At 56.5% G+C, this 23815-nt stretch overlaps 2 protein-coding genes across 3 annotated transcripts; one reads left to right on the forward strand and one right to left on the reverse strand.

Moving 5' to 3' along the window:
- The first annotated feature begins 66 nt into the window (after positions 1-66).
- On the forward strand, positions 67-4770 carry LRRC51 (leucine rich repeat containing 51). Of its 2 annotated transcripts, none has more exons than XM_090031785.1 (5): positions 67-156; positions 1088-1185; positions 1555-1760; positions 2191-2339; positions 2619-4770. In XM_090031785.1, the coding sequence occupies exons 2-5, from the start codon at positions 1089-1091 to the stop codon at positions 2791-2793; spliced, it is 627 nt and encodes a 208-aa protein (XP_089887911.1). In that variant the 5' UTR covers positions 67-156; position 1088; the 3' UTR covers positions 2794-4770. The 2 variants fall into 2 exon arrangements, with proteins under 2 accessions (XP_089887911.1, XP_089887912.1); XM_090031786.1 differs by having other exon boundaries at positions 2752-4770.
- Positions 4771-5783: 1013 nt separating this feature from the next.
- LAMTOR1 (late endosomal/lysosomal adaptor, MAPK and MTOR activator 1) lies at positions 5784-23590 on the reverse strand. Its single transcript, XM_090030856.1, has 5 exons — positions 23364-23590; positions 13781-13926; positions 10959-11036; positions 10268-10394; positions 5784-6530 (listed from the first exon to the last, which is right to left on the reverse strand). Exons 1-5 carry the CDS (start codon positions 23403-23405, stop codon positions 6438-6440), a joined length of 486 nt encoding a protein of 161 aa, XP_089886982.1. The 5' UTR covers positions 23406-23590; the 3' UTR covers positions 5784-6437.
- Between the last annotated feature and the right edge of the window lie 225 nt (positions 23591-23815).

Below are 23815 nucleotides of genomic sequence, written 5' to 3' on the forward strand. Positions count from 1 at the left end.
TCGCGAGAAGGGAGGGGAGGAAAGGAAGGACTCGGCTTCCCGGCGTGCCGTGCGGCTCCTGGGCGGGGCTCGGGTTGCCATGGAGACGATTATGGGTGGTGGAATGCAAACCCGGGCTGGGGGCTAGCACGTGTGAACGCGCGTGCGACAGGGCCGGTGAGTGTGCAAAGCTGGGCTCGGGAGGAGCCAGTGTGCGAGGCAGGTGGTGAGCGGGTGTGCAAATCTGCTGGGGACTAGCGGCGAGTGTGCAAATCTGTGCTGGGAGCAGGCACGCGTGCGAACGCAGGGGTGAGTGTGTTAGCAAGCGTGCAAATCCGTGCGGGGGCAGCAAGTGTGAAAGCAAGTGTAAGGGGGTTAGTGCCACACATGCAAATCTGTGCAGGGGGGTGGTGAGTGGGAGCACACATGTAAGTGGGGGCAATACACGTGCAAATTGGTCCAGGGAACTAGCAATGAGTGAGTGTGGAAATCCACAGTGAGAAATGACAAGTGTGAAAATGAGTCTAAGCAGGTTAATGTGTGTGTGTGAATCCGTGCTGGGGGGCTTGTGAGCATGAAAACAAAAACAAATGGCCTGGTGAGTGTGCAAATCTGTGCTGGGAACTAGAGAGCGGCAAATGTGAAAACTTGCACTAGGAACTAGCAAGTGTGAAAGCAAGGGTAAGGGTGGTGGTGTACATGTAGTCAAGTGTGAAAACAAGTGTAAGGGAGCTGACTGCAAATCCATGCTGGGAGCAGCTAGTGTAAAAAAAAGCATGAGCTGCTGGGTGTGCAAATCTGTGCAAGTGTGAAAACAAGTGCAAGGGAGCTGCTGAGTGTGCAAACGTGCTGGGAGCCAGTGAGCATGAACACAAGGGTAAGCAGGTTAGTGAGTGTGCAGATCTGTGGCAGGGGCCAGTGAGTGTGAAGACGAGTGCAAAGGGCCCCCCAACGTTTATCCGTGCAGCACGTGAGCAAATGAGGCCCCGTCAGCCTGGGATTGGCCCGGCCTCGCGCCGTGGCCTAGCCCCTCTACTGCTAACCAGCCGGGGGGAGTCTCCGGGAGCGCGGGGGGAGCCGTGCCCACTCGTGCCCCGTCTCTCCCCAGCATGGCCGGGACGCGGAGCTGGCGCTGGAACAGCTGCAGCCCCTCGCTGCGGGCACCGCCCCTGGACTTCTCCTTCCGAGGCATCAGCTTCCTCCAAGGTGCGGTTTGGCCCCCAGTGCCGCCTCGTTGCAGGGCACAAAGCCATGGCAGGGCGGGCACGGCAGCAGCGAGGGGGGGACCTCCTGCACACCCAGCTGCCCAGTTCCAGGTGGCCTCCATGGGGCAGAGATGAAGGGGGGAGGGGGGAAGGGACTTGCCCAAGGCAGCACAGAGCACCAGTAGCAGAGCTGGGAATATTAATCCAGGTACCAGCTCAGCGCCTCAACCATGAGGACGCCACATTCCCTGGAAACCCGGGAGCAGCCCTGCAGGAAGCCAGATGGGGGAGCGCACCCCAGGGTACTCGGGCGCAGACGGGGCCCGGCTGTGCCCAGCCTCCCAGCCAGCTGTCTCTCCCCGCTCCCCAGACCTGCAGACGGAGGAGCCACGGGCTGGCCCGAGGGCGATCCCATGCTCAGCACGGGGCCGGATGCTGACGCGGGCCGTGCGCCTCAACAACAACACGCTCAACGAGCTGACGGACCTGGGCCCCACGCTGGAGCTGCTGCTGGAGAACCCCGAGGAGCTCGCCTGGCTTGACCTCTCCTTCAACGACCTGCCCACCATCGACCCAGTGGGTGCACGTGGGACACAGGCCTTGGGCACAGGGCCTGCAGATTCTGCTGCCAGCCCCGGTTTAGACCACCTACCCTCTGTGCCTCAGTTTCCCCACCTGTGAAATGTGTGTGGCGCACTGGAGGTCACTGTGCCCCTGCTGCAGACTTACTCCCAGAGGGTCTGGGATGAGGCAGGGAAGAACAGCAGAACCAGATACTGCAGATCAACTGGGTGGGGGCAGGGATGTCAATGGGACAAAGCCAGACCAGTGCTGAGCACCACTGGTGCATACCCCTTGCTTCTCTCAGTCGGGGACCATTGTGGGGAGGGGGTCCTTCCCCATCCCATGCCTCACTTTCCTGGCTGCTTGGGGGGTGTGGGGAGGCACTTTGTCACAGGACCTCCCCGTGCCCCCCCGCTTAACCCCCAGGCTTTGGGCTCCACAGATCCTGACCACGTATCGCAACCTGCACTGCCTCCAGCTGCACGGGAACAGCATCCAGGGCCTGGGCGAGGTGGACAAGCTGGCCGTCCTGCCCCACCTGCGCAGCCTCACGTTGCACGGCAACCCCATTGAGGAGGAGAAGGGCTACAGGTACCCAGGGATGCGCCTGTCCCCAGGGAATCGCTCTGCCTGCCCCAGCCCAGGGCATGGGGGAGCAGGAGCCAGAGGATGGGGAGAGGTCAGGGGCCACCCCTGCAGACTCCTCCTGCCTTGCATGCAGCCCCACAGGGAGGGGGTGGGTGTCACAGCACTGCCCAGGTGCCCCTGCCAAGCTGGGGGTGGGCACAGGAGGTGCTTGTCCAGGCCTCTCTCTTGTGGCATCACCGGGCCTGGACTGGAACTTGCTAAAAACTAGCTCTTGTTCCCCAGCAGGCTGCCCCATGGCTCTGTGTCTGTCCCTCCAAAGCAAAGGGCCAGGCTGCAGCAGGGCCACTGGCTTGCAGGCCACCTGCAATCGCGGCTGGTGACCGCAGGTGCCAGCTCTGTCCCCATGCCCCCACAGGAGCTACGTGCTGTCCACACTGCCCCAGCTCAAGTCCTTTGACTTCAGCACCGTGACAAAGCAGGACCGCTCCACCGCCACCATCTGGAAGCGCATGAACGCCCAGCCGAAGAAGGCCAAGAAGAAGAGAGCGCACTTCTGAGGACAGGCCTCAAGCTGGGCACCACAGCTGCAGATCCACAACTGGTCCATGGCCCCCTCCCCAGCCTGGAGAGCCTGAAAGCCCCATGGGACACAGGAATAAACCCTTCGCGCCGCACTGTGGAGCAGGGCCTGAGTGACCGAGGACTGGGCTGAGCCAGTGCCAGAGAGCTGGGGCTGTCCTGAGAACAGGGGGAACAACAGCAAGGACCCAGGTGTCCCAGGCGCCTGCTTTAGCCTGAGATGAGTCCTACTTGCACTGTGCCAACCCCTATCTCCAAGTCAGCTTGAATTGTGAAGGGCAACAACCCACCAGGACCGCACACCTCCAAGAAGCTCATGTGCCCTTTGCCATCTCGAGTGGTTTCCTGGCAACCATGGCCATAAGCCCATGACCAGAAGTCATGAGCCCCTTCCCAGCACAGCAGCCCCAGAGACCACCGGGCAGAGGCACGAAGTGGGATCCACAGCCCAAAACCCACCCGCATGGCTTGGTGCCGAGTAGGGGAGGGCCAGTAGCCCGGAAGTACCTTGCCCCAGAATCCAGCCACAGCAAGGAGGCTGGCCCCTTTCCATCCATCCTACCCTCAGGCAGCCTGTTCCAGGCTGGCAGGGGCAGGCATCATTCCCTGGGGTGCAGGTAGTTGGCAGGCGCCTGGAAACCACAAGGCTCTTCCCTACCATTACAGCCCCTTTCTGGCCAAAGCCACCCCCAGCTCCCTGCTCACAGCAAGGGGCAGGAGCTGCCCCTGCCAGCCTTGCAGCTGCCCAGGTACTGCCAATGCAGACTGCTCCAGGCAACAACTGCAGGGAGCAGAACAAGCTAGCTACCAAAGCAAGGTACCAGGCCCTCTCCCCTATGCAGCCCCAGAAACAAAGGACTTAGTGCTACAGAGAAAGACATGGGACCCCCCCTAGGCAGCAAGGGGACGGGGTGATGGGCTAGGGCTAATTTCACCCTTCCCTGGCACAACAGAGTAGCCCTCCTGCTGCTCCGAGTCCCAGCAGCTGGCTCAGAGCCACAGGAGCCAACAACATAGCCGGGAGGGGTAGAGGGGTACAGGACTCATTTCTGTGCCTGGCTGAAACCAGCCCACCCAAAGGGAAGGCACCTTCCTGAAGAGGCTCCTTGGGGCATCAAGTCAAGGAAGAGCTCCGGATAGGGCCCCGCACCCACATCAAGGCACCTGCCCCCCGCAAGGGACTTCTGCCACCAAAGCCAAAAGGTCACTAGCTGGGACGAGAACACGAGACCCAGAGCAGTGGGGGACTTGAGGGTCCCAGCTCAGCCTCTTGGGGTCATGCTCCTGCCTGCTCTGTTGTGAGGAGCTGCCCTGAGCACTCAGCTGGAAGGGCATCGTGCTTGGTGCCCATGTACTCTGCTCCTGCCACCCTGTGGCAGCGTCCTATTAAACACTCAGCAATGCACATGCATCCGGCTCAGACTTAGCCCCCAGTGGCAATGACCCCCAAGACACAAACATCAGCCTGCCCCACTTGAGTAGCCCAGGGGCTGCCCCCAGGCTGTCCCAGCACCCCTGCTCCCGGTTGAATCTGAGTTCATTTCACAAGGGCAGCTGCTGCTAGAGATTCTCCCCCTCCCCAAAAGCTGCTCCTAAGGTTCATTACCTTCCCTGCTAAAACCTGCCCCTAGCTGGTGTGTTTTGCTCAGTGAAGAACCTGGGGGCTTTCCCCCTTCCCTTCCAGAGGCTCTCAGGGCTGGAGACATTTCAGAGCATGAGGCTCTGCCAGTGCTGGGGGAGACGCAGGCTGCTCCGCTCCAATGCAGGAAGCTGTAGCAGTCCTGCCGTTTCCACCTATGGCTGGGTCTGGATGTCCAGCTGAGATCAGCTACTGTACTGCACTGGGGTCGGCAGGGCACAGACCTCAGGCCTAGGGTCAGAACCCAGCACCTGCAGCCACAGCCCAGGCTTCTCCACTGCAGAGTGGAAGGACTGCTCTAGAAACAGAGCTGGGGGGACAATTTCAGCAAAGCGGAAGGTAGCACAGATAGGGATCAGGCAGCCAGGAAAGCAGAGCCTGGGAATTGGGCCTCTGCCTATGGGAGCAGTCGGGCAGAGATCCCTTGCTTTCATGGTATGGCTTGATCGTTACACTTACACCAATGCAGTTGCCCCAGGGACGAGCAAACCCCTATGTTTGCCTTGCTGCCTTGGGGGACCAGTTCCCCCGGCTCTGAGCTGCAGTGTTGGCCTCGGGAAGGGGCAGGGGCACTGAAAAAGGCTGGGCACTCTTCCCAGTGGGCAAAACAAGCACAGAGACGTTCACTGACTGCCACAGGCCCAGACTCTGCTCAGGCAGCAGGCCAGAAGCAGCGCAGGGACAAGCAACTATGGAGGTGGGGGAAGAGGCATGAAGTGCTGCTGACGCAGGGCAGGGACTCGCACTCTCCTGCCTGCCTCATGCCCAGGCCTGAGGGTGCCACTGCCCAATGGCAACAACAGAGGCTCAGGGGATGAAAAAGAGAACCCAGCACTCCAAGCCAGAAGCAGAGTGAGACCCACCATGCTGAGATGATCCATACCTGGGGCCCAGTGCCACAGGTCTAGCCTTTCCCAGGTATCCTGCTCTGGAAACCAGCACAGGCCTCCTGTCAACAGCACCTGGGTATCGATGATTGCAACCCCCTGGCAGATGCAGCATTGGCACCAAGCTTATCCAGGGACCACGAAATGAGTCGGCACAGAAAAGAGCCAGCCAGCTAACACGGGCTGCAGAAGCCCAAGGAGATCAGACAAAAGTGACCACCTCCAATAGCAGCCAAAGGAGGGGAACCACGTTCCCAAGTCCTCACTGCACCCCTCCATCCCTCGAGTGCTGAGGGAGCTCCTGCCTCACAGCGGAGAAAGAACACAGCAGGGACCTGGGGCTGAATGAAAGGGCTTTATCTACGGTGCCAAAAAAAAATTAAAAAACAAAAACAACCAAAAAAAAAATCCAACTGAAAGGCCCGGGCGTGTGGAGCCTCAGGCGTCAGGCAGACAGAGCTCTGCGCGGAGCACCACAAGTGGGGCCCGCTCCATGCCTTTGTCACACTCACACATACACACACACACCAACCAGCCCAGCCCTCCAGGAACATATGAGGGCCTGGGGGGCATTGCCTCAAGGGCAGCATCCCCTGAACCAGCAATTGGTAGACTGGGAGGGATACTGAAGCCCGCCCAACCTGCCAAGAGCCAGGAGTCCAACTTGTCCCCAGTCTTTGAAATAAGGGCACCCGGGAGCTGGAGAAATGCCTCCCGTTGTGCTCAACAATACAGGCTTCCTATGAAATACAACATCTCCCCTCCCCACAGCTATGCTAGCCTGCCCCCCGCACACACGCACATGAGAGAAAAGGAAAGCCTGGGACCAAGTCTGGCCTCCTATAGCAGCGGGGCCTGGGCGATGGTGCCAGTCTCCTGGGCAATTAGTAGGAAATGGGGGGATCTGTACAAGTTCTGTGGCAGCAAGGCGCCGGTGGGAGAGAGGAAGAGGGCAACAGAAAGAGCGAGGGGGTGCGGGCGGGCACGGGCGCCAGCTCAGGGGATCCCAAACTGCACCACGAGCTCCTCTTTTGCATCCACGTGGATCTGTGAGAGCGCGCTGAAAGCGTAGGCGGCTATCCGGGACACCTGGGGACAAGGAGAGATGCACGTGAAGGACTGTGATGGGAAAGCGAAAGAGAACCATACCCCAGAGACCCGGTGTTTGGCTGCAATGCCAATGACCGAGGGGCCTTGGCCTAAGAGGGCTGGTCACTGCAGCAGGGGCAGGGAGGGGAAGAGGCAGGTGCATTGCCAGGCTGTACCCACCAAGAAGCAGCTTGAATAGCTTGCTGGTCAGCCCCTTCACAGTCAGTGACTCCGGGTAGTCAAGGCCCCAGCCAAACATCTCCCCTCCATGGCTGCAGTTACAACCCATATAGAGCTCTCCACATCACCCCCCACCGCCCTCCAGCCTCCAGCCCCTGGGAGAATGAGACCCTGAGCTGAAGTTGCCAGGTGCGTCCCTTGACCCCTGTGATGTACAGAAGGCTCAGGGCCCTCGTGGCTGAGCCGGCTGGAAAGCAGGCTCGCCTCCACCCCCAGGGGAAATGCTGCCCGTTGATAATCCAAGCACATGGAGCACTGGGGTCAGCTGCAGTTACAGATAGCTGCCCAAGTGCTGCCTCAAGGGAGGGAGAATCCAGCCCGGGAGCTCTTGCCCTACGGGGAAGCAGGGGCACGAGGCCCAGCAGAAAGCCCAGGAGCTGGTGTTCTCCACAGAGGTGCCAAGGTATCCAAATATCTAAGATAAGGAAAAGGTGCATCAATTATGACAGCCCCACAAGGCTCGTGGCTCTGCAGCAGTGCGTTTCTGGTAGGCGGCAGCAGCTGAGGATGGGAAGTTTAAGCCTTCACCCCAAGGCATTTTACAAATGCACAGGCTTTCTATAGGAAGAGTGCTCAGCTCCCATCTCAGCCACATCCGAGGGGATGGGGGAGCTGTTTAGTGCCACAGGGAAGGCTGGATTCAGCTGGAAATGCACAGCGGAGTAGAAAGCAGATGACAGCAAGAGTCAGACTCAAGCTCCTCTGACACAAGAACTGCTCCAAATGCTGCTCTGCAGTCAAGCATCATGACCTCTATCTCTATCTGAATGATGCCTTTCTCCCAGTACAGCTCCCATGAACACTGTGCTGGGCTCAGAACTCCTCAGCAACAAGTGCCACCAGACTACCATTGTTTCTGACTTCTCATACAGGTACGGGCCCAGCCAAAGCCCACAGCGGTCAGAAATCCCACAGAAGCCCAGCCCAAGCAGGTCTGCACAAGCCTTCCTGTTAACCTGCAGTGACGGATGCAAGCATTCACCTTGCCTCCCTGGTTTGATCATGAATGAGCTTGGCCCTCTAATGAGACAGCCGTTTACAGCTGCTAAGCAGCCTCACATGAGTGCAGTGGATGAGAGACAGCTGTCTCCCTAGATTGCTTCCTCCTAAATCAAGGCCAGCAGGACTTCGTAGGAGCCAAGCCGTCTGCAGCCACGTACTGTGGCAACTAGGAAAGGCAAAGAAAAGCAGGACTGCAGGCAGCCAGTGAAGTCACTGAGGCAGGAGCATCCACAGGGTTGGTTTTAAAGTGCTCAAGGAGCCTGCAGAGCCCAGGATGTTTCTTCAGGATCAGCCACACACAGAGGCCTTGTTCTGCCCCACTGTGGTGTGCACTATGAGGCTTCTGCTCTGAGTGATGCTGGGCCTCTGCTCCTGGGGCAGGATAACAAGGGAAGGTTTCCAGATCACCCCGGCATAAGCAGGAACAGGACCTCAGTGCTTCCAAATTGGGCAGAGCTGAGCCACTGACTTTAAATCACTGGTGTCTTCACCCCTCTTGGGTTGTGGCCATGACACACTTACTTCAGAGCAAAAGTGGAGCAGATGCATGGTGCACAGCCCTGCCACACTGGCTTAAGTCACAGGATTATAAGAAAGTCTGGCTGAAAGGGATCTCACAAAGTCATCTAGTCCAGCCCTCTGCTCAAGTCAGGATTGTCCCTGACTAAACCATCCTAGACACATGTCTGTCTATAAGATTGTAGGGAAGTAGGGCCAGAAGGGACCTCACAAAGTCATCTAGACTAGCCCCAGGGCCAAACTCTTCCAGGAAGTGAGGGGTAAGTGCACCTATGTAACCAGTCATCTTCACCCCAGGGGGGCATTTCCTCCATGCCAACAGGCTATGGTCCTCCACCTGCTAGAGGTGAAGCTCTGCAACTGCCCCTACTGCACATATCTCTAGAGGCTCAGCTGTGCATCCACTTCAGACACCACCATCTTGCTCTGGAGGAAAACCCTAGCTAAATGACCCAGAGGTAAATGCGACTGCGCTCTTAGAGCATGGACACACAGCACGCTTTTAGAAAGAGAACAGAGGGTGGCATTTCAAAGAGGGCAGCAGCTGGTACATTTTGTTACCTCTTCAACTAACTCTGGAGGAAGGAGTGGAGTTGGAGCAGTTTTGCTAATTAATTGCTCTTGGCTCTTCCACACCTAACTGTCAGACTGCACCAGCCACTGCTCTTCAGAAACAGTTCCTCCTCTGAAATGAGATCCATGTACCTGTGTCCCCACACTTCCCTCTGATGAGCTAAGATGATGGTAAGGGATGAGCCTGCCCCTTCTTGGGCAACCCAGTTGCTCAACAGGTAGTGCTACAAAACGTAGTGCTACAGAACCTCTTCCGCCCGGCCAGGCCTCTGGAGACAGTGGGGCATTGCTCAGCTCTGCAGACCTTGCTGTAGGGTATTGAGGCCCAAGGAAAAATAAATTCTGGCTCTCGGGTGTTAGGGGAATTTGAGGCAGTGAAACCAACTGAATAAGAGCCTACAGTGTGCAAAACAGGCCAACAGCATCCTGGGTTACATGCAAGTTGAGGGCAGTGATTCTTCTGCTCCATTCAGCACTGGGGTAGCCTTTCATGGAGCACTGTGTCCAGTTTTGGGCCCTGCACTTCAGAAGGATGTGGAGAGATTGGAAACAGTCCCCGCAAAGAGCAACAAAAATGGTCAGAGGCCTTGGAAGCAAGATTAATGAGGAAGGCTGAAAGAGTTAGGGTTACCGAGTCTGGAGAAAAGAAGACTGAAGGGGGATTTGATCACAGTCTTTAAATACCTGGAGGGTGATTATAAAGAGGATGGGAGAGACTTGTGTGTGGCTGTAGAAGGCAGAACCAGGAGCAATGGTATCAAATTGCAACAAGGTAAATTTAGAGTGGAGATGAGGAGGAACTTTCTGACTCCAAGAGTGGTCCAACATTGGAACAGGCTGTCTAGAGAAGCTGTGAAGTCTACATCCTTGAAGTTTTCAAAAACAGGTTGGAAAAACACATGGCTGGCATGGTTTACTCACAGACAATCCTGCGCTAAGCAGGGCGTTGGACTAGATGACCTTACAAGGTCCCTTCCAGCCTGAGTTTCCTACAAACCTATGAAGAAAGAATCTAGATCTGTGGTTATTGAAATGAAGGCCGCAGAGGTATATTTAGCCTGGTCAGACTTGATCCAGGCTTTGGGAAGCTAGAAAGAATGGCTAAAGCAGGATCTTTATAAGATACACCATGTTCCAGTGCTTGTAAGTTTGGAGGGAAGGGAACCACTGGGTTACACTCAGTAAGGCTAGAAACAGGAAGAGACTGATCAAGGAGACATGGAGGCAGAGTCTTGGGAAGCTCCTCAATGACTGGAAAGCAAGAGTGCCTTCAACCAGAAGACCACGAGTTGCTGGATCACCAAGCACTGCTTGGGGGGGAGGGGGGGAATAAGTCTAGCCTGGGAGGGACTCCATGGGTCAGCTCACAGGACACCTGCTCTCTGGTCTAGGGAGCTCCTCACCTGCTGCAAGTCTGCGAAGGGGACAGGTTCACTCGCTAGCACTTGATGTGGTTGGCTGGTCAGAGACGGCAGAGGCGGGAGCTTCTTCCAGTGTGTCAGGTTGTTGCTCAGCATCGCCAGCCGCGTGCTAGGTGTGGGGAGAGTAGAGCGTGAGGTTAAGAATCAGATGGCAGCTCCTAGCATGCGATGTGGAGCAGGCTCTACACCGGGCAGCAAGGCAGGGCTGTGCTGAGGCCTCAGATACCTGAAGAAAGCCCCAGCTCTGAACGAGATGTCCCCTCCCCACATCTTGCACTTACAGATACCGCAGCTGCTAAACAGCCAGACTCCTGGTGAGGGGCACATCCCCAAGCAAGTCCCCCATGGAGGATCCAGGTGGCACAGAGAACCCTGAAAGTTATCTGTCCAGTCCAGCAAGCTTGTCCTGAAGCCAGCATGCCCCACCCCACCCCCAGCCTGAGGGAAGGCAGCAGGGTGTCAACACCTCAGTAGGGCTGAGCCAAGGCAGGCCAGTGCTGCCTCCTCACTGACAGCAGGCTTCATGTATGGCGCCAGGGTCATGTGCAGCCCCCAGAGCTCCCAGCCTTTCTGCTGCCCAGGGCACCTGTACCAGGGTCCTGCCACACATCTCGTGACCAGAGACCTCTGCTCACCCCACAGCATCAACCGCCCAAGCTGGGGCTTCCCCTACCTGTACTGTCTGGCTCTGTCCATGTACTCATGCTGCTCCATCCCCTGGGAGTCGGCAGCCGACACGTCAATGATGTTACTGTGGAAGGAGGCAAGGTGGTCAGTCCTGCAGCCCACACAGCTCAGTTTAAGTCCCAGCCCCGAGTCTCTTGGGTGCTGAAGCTGCACCCTGCACCCTCGGGTCCAGGGCAGGGAGCAGTAATACTCCCCCATCTGATCATGGGCTTCTGCCTGCATGGGAGCGTGGGTCTAGCACAAAGCTAGAAGTCAGGTGGCTGGAACAGAGCCTGTCCTCTCAGGCAGGGGTTCCCGCCACACGGAAACATGGCTGTGCCACTGCCAGCCTTGTGCGCTTAGGACAGCTGCAGGAGCCAGACAAGCAGGGACTGCCTGTGGCCTGAAGATGCCTCTCACTTGTCCAAATCAGTGCCTCCCGCCATGCCCAACATACCTGTGCCCTTCAAGGGCTGGGAGGAGACCCACATGTGGAAGCTGCTGTGCCACAGACGGGAAGTACTGGATTCAGCCATTTCAGACTGAGGCAGAGATACTGCTCCAGCTTTCCCAGCACCTCTGGGCTGTAGATGGGTCACAGGGCCCCCTGGGCTACTCCCATGATCACCATGTTAACTCCCCAAGCAATGCCAGGCTAAGGCTGTATTCTCTTTCCCTTACTAAGAAAGAGTCCAGCCTTGAGGCCCAGCTTCACACCCTCTCACCCAGCAGCCCACAGTATGCTGAGCACATGCAATCAAGTTACACACACCCAGGGTGGGGGAGAAGGGTGAGGAGGGGGTGCTGCCTGTGTGTACACACACCCAGGAGGGATTTCTGCTCAGCCACATCCAAGTGGGGGCACCAAGTCCCCAAGGCCGTGCTGAATGAAAAGCTCCCTCCCCCGGCCCTGTAAGGGGGACAGCCTGGGCCAGTAAGCAGAGCATTACACTGGGAGGTGGGAAACCAGGGTTCTGACCCCAGCTGACTCACTGCATGCTCTGCCCCGGCACCTCGGTCTCCTCAGTGGTGAAGGGGGCAGCAGTGCTTTCCATTTTGGGGATGGCACAGATCAATGCCAGATGCACCCAACGGGCCTCGTGCATTTCCACCATGGCCTTCAAACCTCTCTGCTTCGGGGCTGGCTCCTACTTTGAGTTTTCTCTTCCCAGCTTGTTGACAGAGGACTGGGCGGCAAGAGCAAGTTGCACTGAGTTTCCAAGCTTAAGCAATGTCAACTAGGGCTCCAAGGACTGAACAAATGCAAGTCACCACCCCCGCAACTTGCAGATGGAGCAGGGAGAATTAAGTGACTTCTCCCAGGCCAGAGGTTCAGGGGATCCTGCCCTGCTGGGCCCATGACTGAAGCAGAGAAGACTCCAGTCTGACCTCACTAGTGACTCCTGTGCCAGGCCCCATCTTATGGGTCTGAGACCATGCAACACCTGAAGAAGAACCTCTCTCCCCTGGCCTGAGGCCTCGTTGCCCCAAGCTCATCTGCCTGACAGACCAAGCAGGAATTATCCAGACTGCCTGTGACAGCCATGCTCCAGAGCTGGAAGATCCCTCCCAGCCTAGGTGCTAAAAGCCAGCTCAGTCCAAATTTTGCAGCACAGATGGAATGTGATACATGACATAATGAGAAGAGAAGACGGGGGGGGGAGCAGGGGGATCTGATAGCAGCCTTCATCTAGCTGAAGAGGGATCCCAAAGAGGATGGAGCTGGACTATTCTCAGTGGTGGCAGATGACAGAACAAGAAGCAATGGGCTCAATTCGCAGCAAGGGAAGTTTACGCTAGATTTTAGGAAAAATTCTCTCAAGGAGGGTTGTAAAGCACTGGAACAGACTCCCCAGAGAGGTGGTGGAGTCTCCATCCTTGGAGGTATTTAAGCCCTGGGTAGACAAAGCCCTGGCTGGGATGATGTAGTCAAGGCTGGTCCCAATTGGACCAATGGGTTGGACTAAATGTGACCTCCTGAGGTCCCTTCCAACCCTCCTTCTCTATGGTTCTGATGATTTATGTGGCACTCCAAGCCACAGAAAACAGTGCTATACCGTGGCACCATGACAAAACCCTGTGGAGGTGATCTCTCTCACCTTTCAGTGCCCTCAGGGAGCCTGCCAGTATAAGCCAAGGGCCAGCAATGGCTACTTGGCACTGTAAGGACCAGACCACTAGGCACTAATGCTTTGGTGCAACGGGGCATGGACACCATGCACAATACAGCCTCAGAAGCAGATGGGAACACACTCAGGGATGCTTTCAGCCCTCACAGAAAAGATGTTCTGCACCAGATTACCCGTTGAAGCAAGGGAGCCAAAGGCACTACTAGCTTTAACATGGAGTTTGGTGTGCCGCGGGGTGCAGTTATGGGGTGTGGCTGCCTGCGAGGGGACGCAACTGGACTTCAGGCCCCCAGCCCCCACCCTGCTCTCTTTTAGCTCCGTTGTTCAGGCTCACACAGGCTGGAGCACATTGAGACTGGATGGCTTGGCTGTGGATGCTCACCATTTCCTCCTCACTCCCAAACTGAGATCTCGTTTGGTTTGGTTTAGACAGGGATGGTTCTGTCTGGAGCAAGGCACCAGCCTACAAAGTTTCTGTGGGCCCTACCCACATTGGACTGCACTAGCTGGCCCCCTGGGATCCCTTCCAGCCCCGTTTTCTACCTGCCTGCAGAAGAGACAAATTCCTCTGCTGAAGTCTAAGCAATCCTTTACCGTGCAGACCCCATTGCCACCTCCTCTCCCCGCCCCAGCTCTGTCCTCCCCACTCCAGCCCCCATTCACCACGGGGGCAGAGCTATGGCTCCAGGCCCCAACTCACATGGCGGTCTTGGCAAGGATGGACGAGAGCATGGCCTGCTCATCAGTGCGGGCAGATGGCAGGTTGTGATAGCTGTGCTCCGTGCCATTCAGCGCCTTGTTTGGGGGGCTGGCAGCGGGCTCCAGCAGCCGCTTTGTCTCCTCTTCCTGCAGGGAGCAAAAGAGAGAAGGAAAGCTCAATTCTGGCTCCAAGGAAGCTCATCTGTTCCTGATTTGCCAGCTAGCTCAAACCCCGACAGCCCTTCAAACAGCACCTGCCTGGTTACATGGCGCTTCCGGACAGCTTTTACCCCACACCCATCCCCATCAGAACACTGCTGGATTGCAACCAGAAAGGTTTCTCCTTGGCTGAGTGCTCCCCTCTCCTGCAGGCCGAACACCAGAGCCCCCAGCAGTGCTCAGAAAACACGGGAAGCATGGGCAAGCAGCTGGTCAAAGCCTTCAGGCTGTGGCCTTCCTCTCTGGCTCCTCTCCCCATATGAGGTCTGTATCCACCACAAGCAGAAGGCATCTCATGCTCCAGGATCTGGAAGCTTTTTGCCAGCCACCAAGACAGAAGAGAAGAGACAGCACCCCACCCCCCCAGCTTGCAACACAACACTGTCCCACTGGAGAGACAGTTATATAAGTGCCCCAACCCAGTAACGTGGAACGAGAAACTACTCTGCTGGTTTTTCTCTCGAGCATCTGGAGCAAGTGAAGATCCTCCATTCTTAGGGCACATCTGCACCAGAAAGCCCTCAGGGCATCTCTGTCAGGTCCCCCAGCAAGCTCAGCTGCACTAGCAGAGCCCTCTTGCCTGCAGAAATCAGAAGCACAAGAGCTTTCTCCTGTCCAAAGGCCATCACAAGAGATGCTGCACCTCCAGCAGACACTGCTAAACCAGTACGCACAAGCCTAGCCTCCATCAGCAACTGCACACAAGAGGTACGAGGGTGATGGCCCCGGGGACCGACACCAGGTACCTATACTACAGGTAAGCTGTCCTCCACACAGCCCACCCTTGCCTGGTAAGGCCCTTCTGGGGCAGTCACATGCAGGCCAAGCCTTCTGCTGACCACTGACACCATCAGATGGACTGACTGTAATGAGAGGTGGCATAATACAGTTGTGTGTCCATCATAGCCACCAGCCACATGGGGAAAACCTTCCCCCAGTACTGAGTGGATGACTTAAAAGGTCTCTTTATCCAACTTCAGCCAAGTGCCATCCAGACACGCAGCCAGGCTAGTTCCCTCAGAAGAGCATCACAGGACTAGAGCACCCCCGCCCCCCCCGTACAGTGATCATGGAGGCTGCAGCGGCGTGATCCACTCCCTACCAGACTCAGGGGAACATGCCTTGGCCAGCCGATCCGGGGGATACTAGTCGGTCCAAGTACAAGGATCCCTCTGGGCACACCACAGGCTTGCTGCCCCAGTCCCAGCCTTCATGTCCCTGAGTAAAGATTGCTCTAGGGAGGAGAGGCCAGAGATGCACTGCCTCCTGGGCCTGCTAGTTCTCAGACAAGGTGGGACACAGGAGACTTCAAATGGTTTTCACGTAAGCCTGATGCTTAAAAATGTAACCTTCAAACAGCTTGCGATGCCTGAACTTACCATCATAAAACAAAGCAGCTACATATTCAAACACCACCTGCTTGGACAGCTTGAAAAAGGGCCAAGCCACCGGATGGGTGCAGTCTCTGGCAGAGCTTGCGGACCCACAGCTTCCTTAAGAGCTTGTTGGCAGCTACCTCTTCCGCAGATGCAGAGGGGGCTTTTTCATGTCAGTTTATTCACCTGGTCCCACCGTTCTCTAATTCCAAGTCGAGGAACCAAACCAGAAGTTTAAAGAGGAGGAAAACGAGCTTCTCTTCCAGCCTTTGCTTGAAAGGGACCCACAAGTAGAAGATCTACTAGTTCACAAGACCTCGAAAGAAAGGTCTACCCAGCAGAGCCAGCCCCTCTGATGCTCACCTTCACCCTTCCTGCAAAGGATTTTCTATCAGCCCTGTTTAGTGAGAGTCCCCCATGACATCATCTGCTTCATCACATGTCCTAGCAGCTATTTAAAACAGTCCTGATGTGTATCCAGCACCTCAGCCAACCCAAAAGCAACTGCAAAGCTGAGAGCAGCATGCCAACAGCTCTGTTTAGCTGAAATCATACTGAGCAGGGGAGAGGTGCTCTGGGTTCCCTATCAGAGCACTCAATTAAAGCTGATCACATTTTAATTAGAGCCATACCGCCCACCAGCTGCACCAGGCCAGCAAACAGGGACCCTCCATTTCCTGGCTGCCCTTCTTCATACCCAGTGAGAGGTCACTAAGTCTACAAAGCCAGTCTTTGCCCTCGGTGCAATACCTGAAGTGCCATCTGTGGGACAGCCCTGGCTTCTAAATGGTCTTGATGTAGCCCTACACGAAGCCCACAAGCTCCTGGAAGAGACAGGAGAGGCTGAACCAAACCTATGGGCAGCAATGGAGTGGGCCGACTGCTGGGAAAAGTCAAACCTACTCCTACAGCATTTTACACCAACACCAAATGAGTCCCCCATTGGGCACGACCTTGACAGAGAAGCATGGGTCAAGCTGAACAGACCGAGATCTGGATACAGATGCTTCAAAACAACATTTCACAAGATGAGCATCTTGGACAGCCCGTGTGAATGCAGTGCCCAACAAACAGCACAGTTCCTGATTGAAAGCTGCAATCCTTACAAGTGCCCAGACAGGGCAGATGGAGTCTGCACATTGAACAATAACAACAGACAGGGGCTCATAGATTTGGCAGCTGATCTCTGACACTATACAAAAGAGACCCCTGTATATGCTGCATCTTCTCCGCAAAAGCCAAGACCTCTAGTTCACTGCCAGAGCAATGAAACTGGAAGCTCGACTTGCTGGGGCACAAAGATCTCTCACTGGGCCCCCAAATTCATGCAGCAGGGTTTGGCAGTATGATGGCAACCATGCCCACGATCCATCTACGCTATTGCTTTCCATGGAGCTGCCATAGTAAGCATCCCGTTTGTAGACAGCTCGGTCCAGCACATCGCCACAGTCAGAAGCCAGGGTAGCAGCAGCAGCGAGGCTGGCATTAGGGAAGCAAGCAGTGAACTGGAATAGGAGTTCTGACACTTGCTGAAAATCTGCGATGCTTATGCCCATGAATTCACAAAGCTAAGTGAGGTGAGGACAAGCCAGCCAGGACTTAAGGAAACATCTCTCCAGGGAACCAGGCATGTGTCTCAGCCCAGGGCAATACCAGGCCCTGGCTAAACTAGTAGAACAGGTTTGTCCTACAGCCAGACATGACCAGCTAACTTTCAAAGGAGTTCATTTGCAAAGCCGTGCTTAACACCCTGCCCACCAACCTCTGGGCAAGCTATTTTCCTAGTCTGGACAGGATGGATATCACTCGATTATTCCAGACCTTCTGCACTGAGATACTTGCTCCCTACAGCAACACAGGCCACCCAGAGCCTTATGCTAAAATTAGAAAGAGGCCCCAGTAAATAACCAGGGGAGACCTCCTGCAGTCAGCAGGGGAGGTAGGAGGGCGCAAAGGGAATTCAGAGCCACAGATAGAGCTTGGAGATGGTGTGAGACAATCCTGGACTGAGCAGAACGGCCCCAACGGGCTTCTTCCACCTTCCCCTGAAGGCTGGGCTGGACTCAATGGCTTGGAAGGTCCCCATGTCCTGTGCTACCCTGTGTGCATCAACAGCCAAGCCAAGCAGCCTGTGAGAGCAATTCAGCCAGTGAGGAGGTTCTGCATCTTACTAAGCAGGCCTTAATTGTCTGGGATTGCTGCTGTGCCTGTGTGGGTGCTGTGCTTCCTGGGAGGAGCAGAGCCAGCCACAGTCCCTCAGTGCAACTGTACCCAGCCATGCACAAGAGTACATCGAAGTTGCTGCACCCAAAGGTAGTCAGTGCCCTTGACGTAACCAGTCGTGCCGAGTCATGCAGCCCTTGTGCAAAGCTCAATGGGGTCCCTTGGGAAGAAAACTGTGAGCTAGGCCAGATCAGAGGGTATGCTGACATTTCAGTGGGGAGCAGATCTCTCCAGCTTCCAGCAGTGCCCTGGAAGAGGCAGGCACTTCCCTGACATGAAGGAAGGGGCTGGCAGGGGTTCTTGCTCAACCCCCTCTTGGATTGGGTTTATGTGGCTCTCAGCCCAAGGGGTCACAGCTTGGGGATCTGCTGCAGGATTCTTCCTCCTTACACTGAGATCAGCACCATGCATGGGGGAAAATGGAGTATGGCCAAGCCATCAAGGTGCAGGGTCCACATCGTAACAGGCAGGAGCACTGTCCCCGCAGCACTCACCCCTAAAGCACCCCATGAGTTCAAAGCCAGTTTGCACCCAGCCTGAGGTCAGCAGTGGAAAGAGCCGAGTGGCTGGGGAGCTAGACAAGCCCTCCGCAGCCTTCTCAGCTTGCCTGGGCTCTCTCTGTTCGGCCCACGAATGCAAGCCAGTCTGTTTCTAAACGACAGCTGCATCTGTGTGGAAGCCAGGACTTCGCCTCCCAGCCACTGCCCTTCCCAGCCTCCACAGCGTGTCAGATTTCCTTTCCCAGAAGTTCTTAGTGCAAAATGGAAGGAGCGCTCTCTCTGTCCGCAGCTCAGGCTCCCCAGGAGGGCCATGTGGGGAATGAGGCCTTTCCACTGGACAGGGAGAGGTCCTAGGGCCCGATCACCAGCCAAGCTTGCTGCTGCACCGTGCCCTCTATAGAGGGGTGTCGGGGGAGGCTTCTGCTGGGGGCGCACTACCCTGACTGGCATGTCTCACACCAGTGACACAAACCCATCCTATTCTCCCCGTGTCATAATTTCACAGATCTTGGGCCCAAAGCTTGGAAAATCCCTTTGCCCCTTGGCAAAGCTGTCACTGCTTGTGGCAGCCAGAAGGGACAGAGAACAGGGAGCTCCTGATAATCACATACCTACTAATCAGAAGTAGATGGGAGACAGACCCCGTCCCCCCAAAACAGGGCCTGGAGATGCCCCCTTCCCTCTCCCAAGAAATCCAGACCTGCAGGGGCACAGGGGAGGCTGCTTGTAGCACAGCACCACTACTGCATCTGACTTCTGGGAGAGACTCCCTAGCACCAAGGGGAGCCTGCCTTCACTACTAGCACTTCCCCAGCCCTGCCCAGACAGATGAGCCACCCCAACAAGCACAGAGCAGACTGCCAGAGGCAAGGGGACCCCAAATTCAAACCTCTGTCATTAACAGAATCCCAGTCACTTGCATTCGGCAGCAGGCTACACAATTCCCACCCCTCTGCCTGGGCCTAGGGACACCACTGTCCACAGACCTGCCTGTCACAGGATGGAGAGGCTGATCCTGCAGCTGAAAAGCTGGGCAATGCAATGTCCAGGCAAACAAGAGTATCTCAGACCAGGTGAACAGGCCTCTCTCCTGCCAGCACTTAAACGCTGCATCATGTTCCTGTCCCTTCTTCTGGGGAAGGAAATCAGTCAGATCAGCAATGGGACCAAGTCCTGGACAGGAGAGAAATCCTCCTGTCTGCAAGAGAAAAGCAAGAGGCATTACAGAAAGCAGGGTGGTGCTGGAGGTACAGTCAGAGGGGAATCCATGCATAGGAAAAAACCTGCGATGGAGGAGCCAGATGCCCAGAGCATCACCAGCTTGAAGCCCCAGAGCCAGCAGCTTCTCGCAGCTCCAGCCTGACCTGAGGCTTAATTCCCAAGTGCTTCTAAGAACAGGCCAGGGCCAGGAAGGAGGATTAGGCACTGACAGGCAGCCAAGACAGGCTCAGAGCATCAGCTGTCAAGTGTTGCCACAGCTACAGACTGGGAACATCAGCTATTGGGAGGCAAAGGAGCCCTTACCTCCCCCACCCCCTGGACTTCTGTGACACTGGGACCTAGGCTCAACTCTAACTTCTGCACAGCATGGTGAAGGCCACCACTCTCCGCAGTGGAGAAAGACTCCAGAAGGAACAGCTAGAGGATGAGGAGAAAGTCCATAGCCTCCAACAAGTCAGGCAGCCCAGCCAAAACCTGAAAGCCAAGGGGCACCCCAACCCCACCTACTCAGACCCCCCCACTTCCATTCCCTTCTCCTCCCCACTGTGGGAAACACCATCTCCAGAGGCCCATCCTTCTGCCCCCAGGGAACCGTGAGAATCAGCAAGGAGGTGCCAGTGACACCAGAGCTTGCATGCCCCAAACGGAGGGGCTCACTGCTCAGGGCCATGGTTGGACAATTCTGGCCCATATGGCAAGGGTCTCAGTCCCAGTATCCCCTCAGCAGGACTCGAGCTCAGCCGGTGGCACTATGGCTGTGGGCATACCCCCAGCTTACCACCCATACACCAGCTCTGCAAACAGCAGTGACCTGGGGAGATCCTCTGAGCAGCTATTTACTGACTGCTCCCCATCACCAGGCAGTGCCCATGTTCCCCTGCTACAGGGTGCGCCCAGGGTTTCTGGTCTGCCCTGCAGCTGTGCGCAGGGGTATAAAGTGGGGATTTTGGGGAGTCCTTGAGGGCAGCCTGCAAATGCAGGGGGATAGACTTAATGGTCTCCTAGCCACTGGGCAGCACTTGTGCTCCCTGCTGCGACTCTTTTGATAACTAGTACCTCTCAGGGCGCACTGTATCCCTGCCCACACAGCAGCCGTAGCAGGCTGTGCAGTTCCAGCCGGAGCCAGCTGAAGTTGTGCATCTGCCTTGCAGTCTACTGGCTTCCTTGTGGCAGCAGCTGACTGCAGACGAGCCCTTGGTTACTTCCCATTTTGGAGGGTGACCACAACAGCTGGAGACGTTTGTACAGTTCATGCTGCCCAGCCAGGAAACAGGCCCAGCTGGCATCATATAATGGGTCCCAGCTACCAGAGAGAAGGCCACTCTTGAGCAGAAGGAAGAGGTAGCCCCTCTCAGCTGCTTCCTCCCTGTGTTTCACTGCCTGGGCCTAGTCTTACTACAGGAGCACAGGACAATGTTTTATGCCTATACTTGAGGGGTAGAAGAGCGCAGAACATGGACCCATGCCGATATGCACACGCATCCACTCCCAAGGCTGTGACAAGGCACCCTGAACCCAACCCCCATCTACTCCAGTCTGAGGGGCTCTGGGGAGGCAGTGTCTAGGCCCAGACAGTGCCAGGAACATCCACACAGTGGAAGGACTGAAGAGACAGGTTCGAATCCTGCATGGGTGAAAGTTCTGCCTTCCCTGCCAGGGAAGAAGGGGCCAAGCTTGGGTTTGCACAGCTGAACAATGAGAGCTTGCAAAGGTGTGTCCTGTGCCAGCTACACATGAATGCCCTCAAATGTGTGTAGGGGCCCAGGAGGGGATGAATTGAGAGAGGTAGCAGGACCACCAGCTCCAACAAAGCAGGCTCAGGCAGTCTAGGCAATCAACTAAACTCTCCGGGCAAAGGGCAAATAAAGGTCTGGCCTGGTTGGTCTCCATGGTGATTCTGCACAGCTGAAGTAAGGAAATTAAGGAAGGTTTAGACAAACACAGAGCGAGACTTCCCAGTGGCAAGCCTGAGTAAGCTGTTCCACCACTGACTAAGTATTGGGACGACTCAGCTGTCACCAGACCAGCAGAAGGGGCCAGTTTCAGTCAGCAGGTGCTTGTTAAAGCCAGCTGGATTGTGACCTAGTCAAGAAGAGCCCTTGCACTGGGTTTGCCTATACACTTCCAACCCACTTCACTCCTGTTGCAACTCGGGCGTGCCCCATTCAAAGCCAGACCACATCACCGGAGCCTCAGAAACAAGAGTCCTTTCAAGCTCCCAGCAAAGCAAACACAGCTCTGATTGAGGAGCAACCTTGCTGCCAAGAGTCATTAATTAACCCTAGAATATTATCATCTCCATCCTCCCGGCAATCCCACTATCTCCAATGTCACTGAATAGCTGCATCTAATAGCACCTAATCAGCAATCTAGGGTCTTCCTGGGACAGATTTAAGCAGCAGCTCCCGTCTGTCCAGCATGCGTGCACTGACCTTATATAGGGGGCAGCTTCTTACCCCATCTCCTCCAAGCCTTGCATACAGTGGTATTTACCTGGCTTCAGGGGGTATCCTGCATTTGGCTGGTTTCCCTCCATCAGTTGCTAGCCAGTCTAGCAAAAACAAGGTCCAAATCTCTACCCCATGCTTGTACCTAGAAGTTCTCTCTGGACCGGGATGCGCAGGCCGTCACTGAACACAAGCAAGCACATTCCAGAACTGCAGTGGACCTTCAGGAGCATGTTGAATATTTGTAAGGAGCTTTGGTTTGAGTTCAATTCCCACTAAATGGTGGCCACAATTAAAACTTATTTGCATTCAGAGAGGTCCTGAGTTCATTCATTTGGGAAAAGACCAGAAGACCAGGATAAAACATAATTCCCAGGGAGCAAAGGAAGATGCTGTTTGTGGTCCTCCCGTCTCACTTGCAGCTGCTTTGTTCCAAGAGGAAGGACCAGCTGAACCAGATTTTGTCCACAGGGTTACAGTATGGGATGCAACAAAACAAGCCCACCGCCCCTCCCAAAACTCACCACACACTGCCAGCAAACGCCAGGCAGCTCTGCGAGAGCCACCTGTAAGCATGCAAAGGGAACACTGTCTCCAAGGCTCAAGCCATTCTCTGCTGAGGCTGCCAACCAGGGGATTTAATTAGTGTCAGCTCTGCTGAAGGGTTTGGCAAAGCTGACACCAGCTTACTGGGAATTTAAAGGAGACCCCTAAACTTCTTGCACAGCTATGAATCTGCCGTAACACCGGCACTAATAGCAACTTGTGAGCGATGGAGGGGCCCAGCTCCATGCCACTGTAGGCACGAGGCCTCTGAGCCCTGGTGAACCCAAGCCAAGCACCCTGACCAGCAGCATGGAGGGCAAGGGGTGGAAAGGGGGAGCCTGCTCCCTCATTTTCTGGCACCAGAACCCTAAGCTCAGGCAGAACCAGCAGCGGAGCCTCCACCCCCCACAGCCTGTAATGCAGCAAACGGGGGAGGAAGGAACCCGACCGACCAGTTGCCTGCCTTCGCTTGCCCACAGCAGCTGCAGAGGAAACCCGCCCAAAAGCCTTGCGTCTCCACCAGGTTCAGAAGAGACCCACCCCAACGGCCCCAGCCCCGCCCCACCTCCCTCCTGGGTCAACCGGCAGGATGGGGAAGCCCTGACTGAGCTCCCCCCCTCCAACCCACGCACCAGGCACCCACAGCAACTCCTGCTTGCGGCACACTGGGAGACACCCCCCTCCCCATGCACATGGGGGCACCGCACTCCCCGATTCCCCTCCCCAAGCCCTGCTCCCAACCTCAGCCTCCCCAGGGAGAGCAGCCTCCTGCCCCCACGCACCCTCCCCAGACACCCAATGCCCACCCCAAGTGGCCTTCGCCCAGCCCACGCTCTCCTGGGCAGGCCCTACTTTGGGGTCACCTCCCAAGCAGTTCCTCCCCACAGGCCTCAAGCCCCCCCTCCCACAAGGGCCTACCCATCCCCCTCCCTTCAGGGACCCCCTGAGCCCCTCCCCTCCCAAGGTCCCCCCCCCAAACCTTCCCTTCAGGGCCCTTCACCCCCCAGCGCATACGCCCCAGGGACCACCCCCTCCAGGAACCCCTCCCCCACCTGGTCGGAGGCCTCGTTCTCGCTGCTGTAGCAGCACCCCATGGCCGGGCCAGGCCGGGCCGGGAGGCAGGGGCGGGAGCGGGGGGCGCTGTCCGGCTGGGCCCGGCCGCCCCGGTCACATGAGCCTTCGCTCCAACAACAAGCGGGAGGGAGGAGACGGGGTAGGTGAAAGGGGAGGAGGGAGAAGAGGCAGCCACTCCCCCCAGCCCCACTCCGCCGCTTCCGGGCACGTGACCTGCCTGCCACTTCCCCGGCACGTGATCGGCAGGGGAGACAGGGAGGGGCCAATCGGCGCGCTCCGCTGGGGGGGAGGGGTCACGTGGTGGGGGAGGCCGGAGCTTTGCGGCGTCACGTGGGGCGGGCGGGGAACCGGCTGCGCGTTCGTTGGGTCACGTGGGAAGGAGGCCCAGCTCTCTGGTCACGTGACAGAGGCAGGGCTATATAAAAGGCTG

This window comes from Crocodylus siamensis, chromosome 1 (genome assembly GCF_052110815.1).
Source record: "Crocodylus siamensis isolate JL-2025a chromosome 1, ASM5211081v1, whole genome shotgun sequence".
Lineage (NCBI taxonomy): Eukaryota > Metazoa > Chordata > Crocodylia > Crocodylidae > Crocodylus > Crocodylus siamensis.

What these genes read in the sequence shown, in the direction of transcription:
- LRRC51 (XM_090031785.1), top strand. Translation starts at nt 1,089, where the DNA reads ATGGCCGGGACGCGGAGCTGGCGCTGGAACAGCTGCAGCCCCTCGCTG. An exon ending in AGGCATCAGCTTCCTCCAAG is followed by an intron (nt 1,186 to 1,554) that starts GTGCGGTTTGGC and finishes CCCGCTCCCCAG; the next exon opens with ACCTGCAGACGGAGGAGCCA. An exon ending in GAGGAGGAGAAGGGCTACAG is followed by an intron (nt 2,340 to 2,618) that starts GTACCCAGGGAT and finishes CTTGTTCCCCAG; the next exon opens with CAGGCTGCCCCATGGCTCTG.
- LAMTOR1 (XM_090030856.1), bottom strand. Translation starts at nt 23,405, where the DNA reads ATGGGGTGCTGCTACAGCAGCGAGAACGAGGCCTCCGACCAG. An exon ending in AGAACGAGGCCTCCGACCAG is followed by an intron (nt 13,927 to 23,363) that starts GTGGGGGAGGGG and finishes TGCTCCCTGCAG; the next exon opens with GAAGAGGAGACAAAGCGGCT. An exon ending in CCTTCGCAGACTTGCAGCAG is followed by an intron (nt 6,531 to 10,267) that starts GTGAGGAGCTCC and finishes CCTTGTCCCCAG; the next exon opens with GTGTCCCGGATAGCCGCCTA.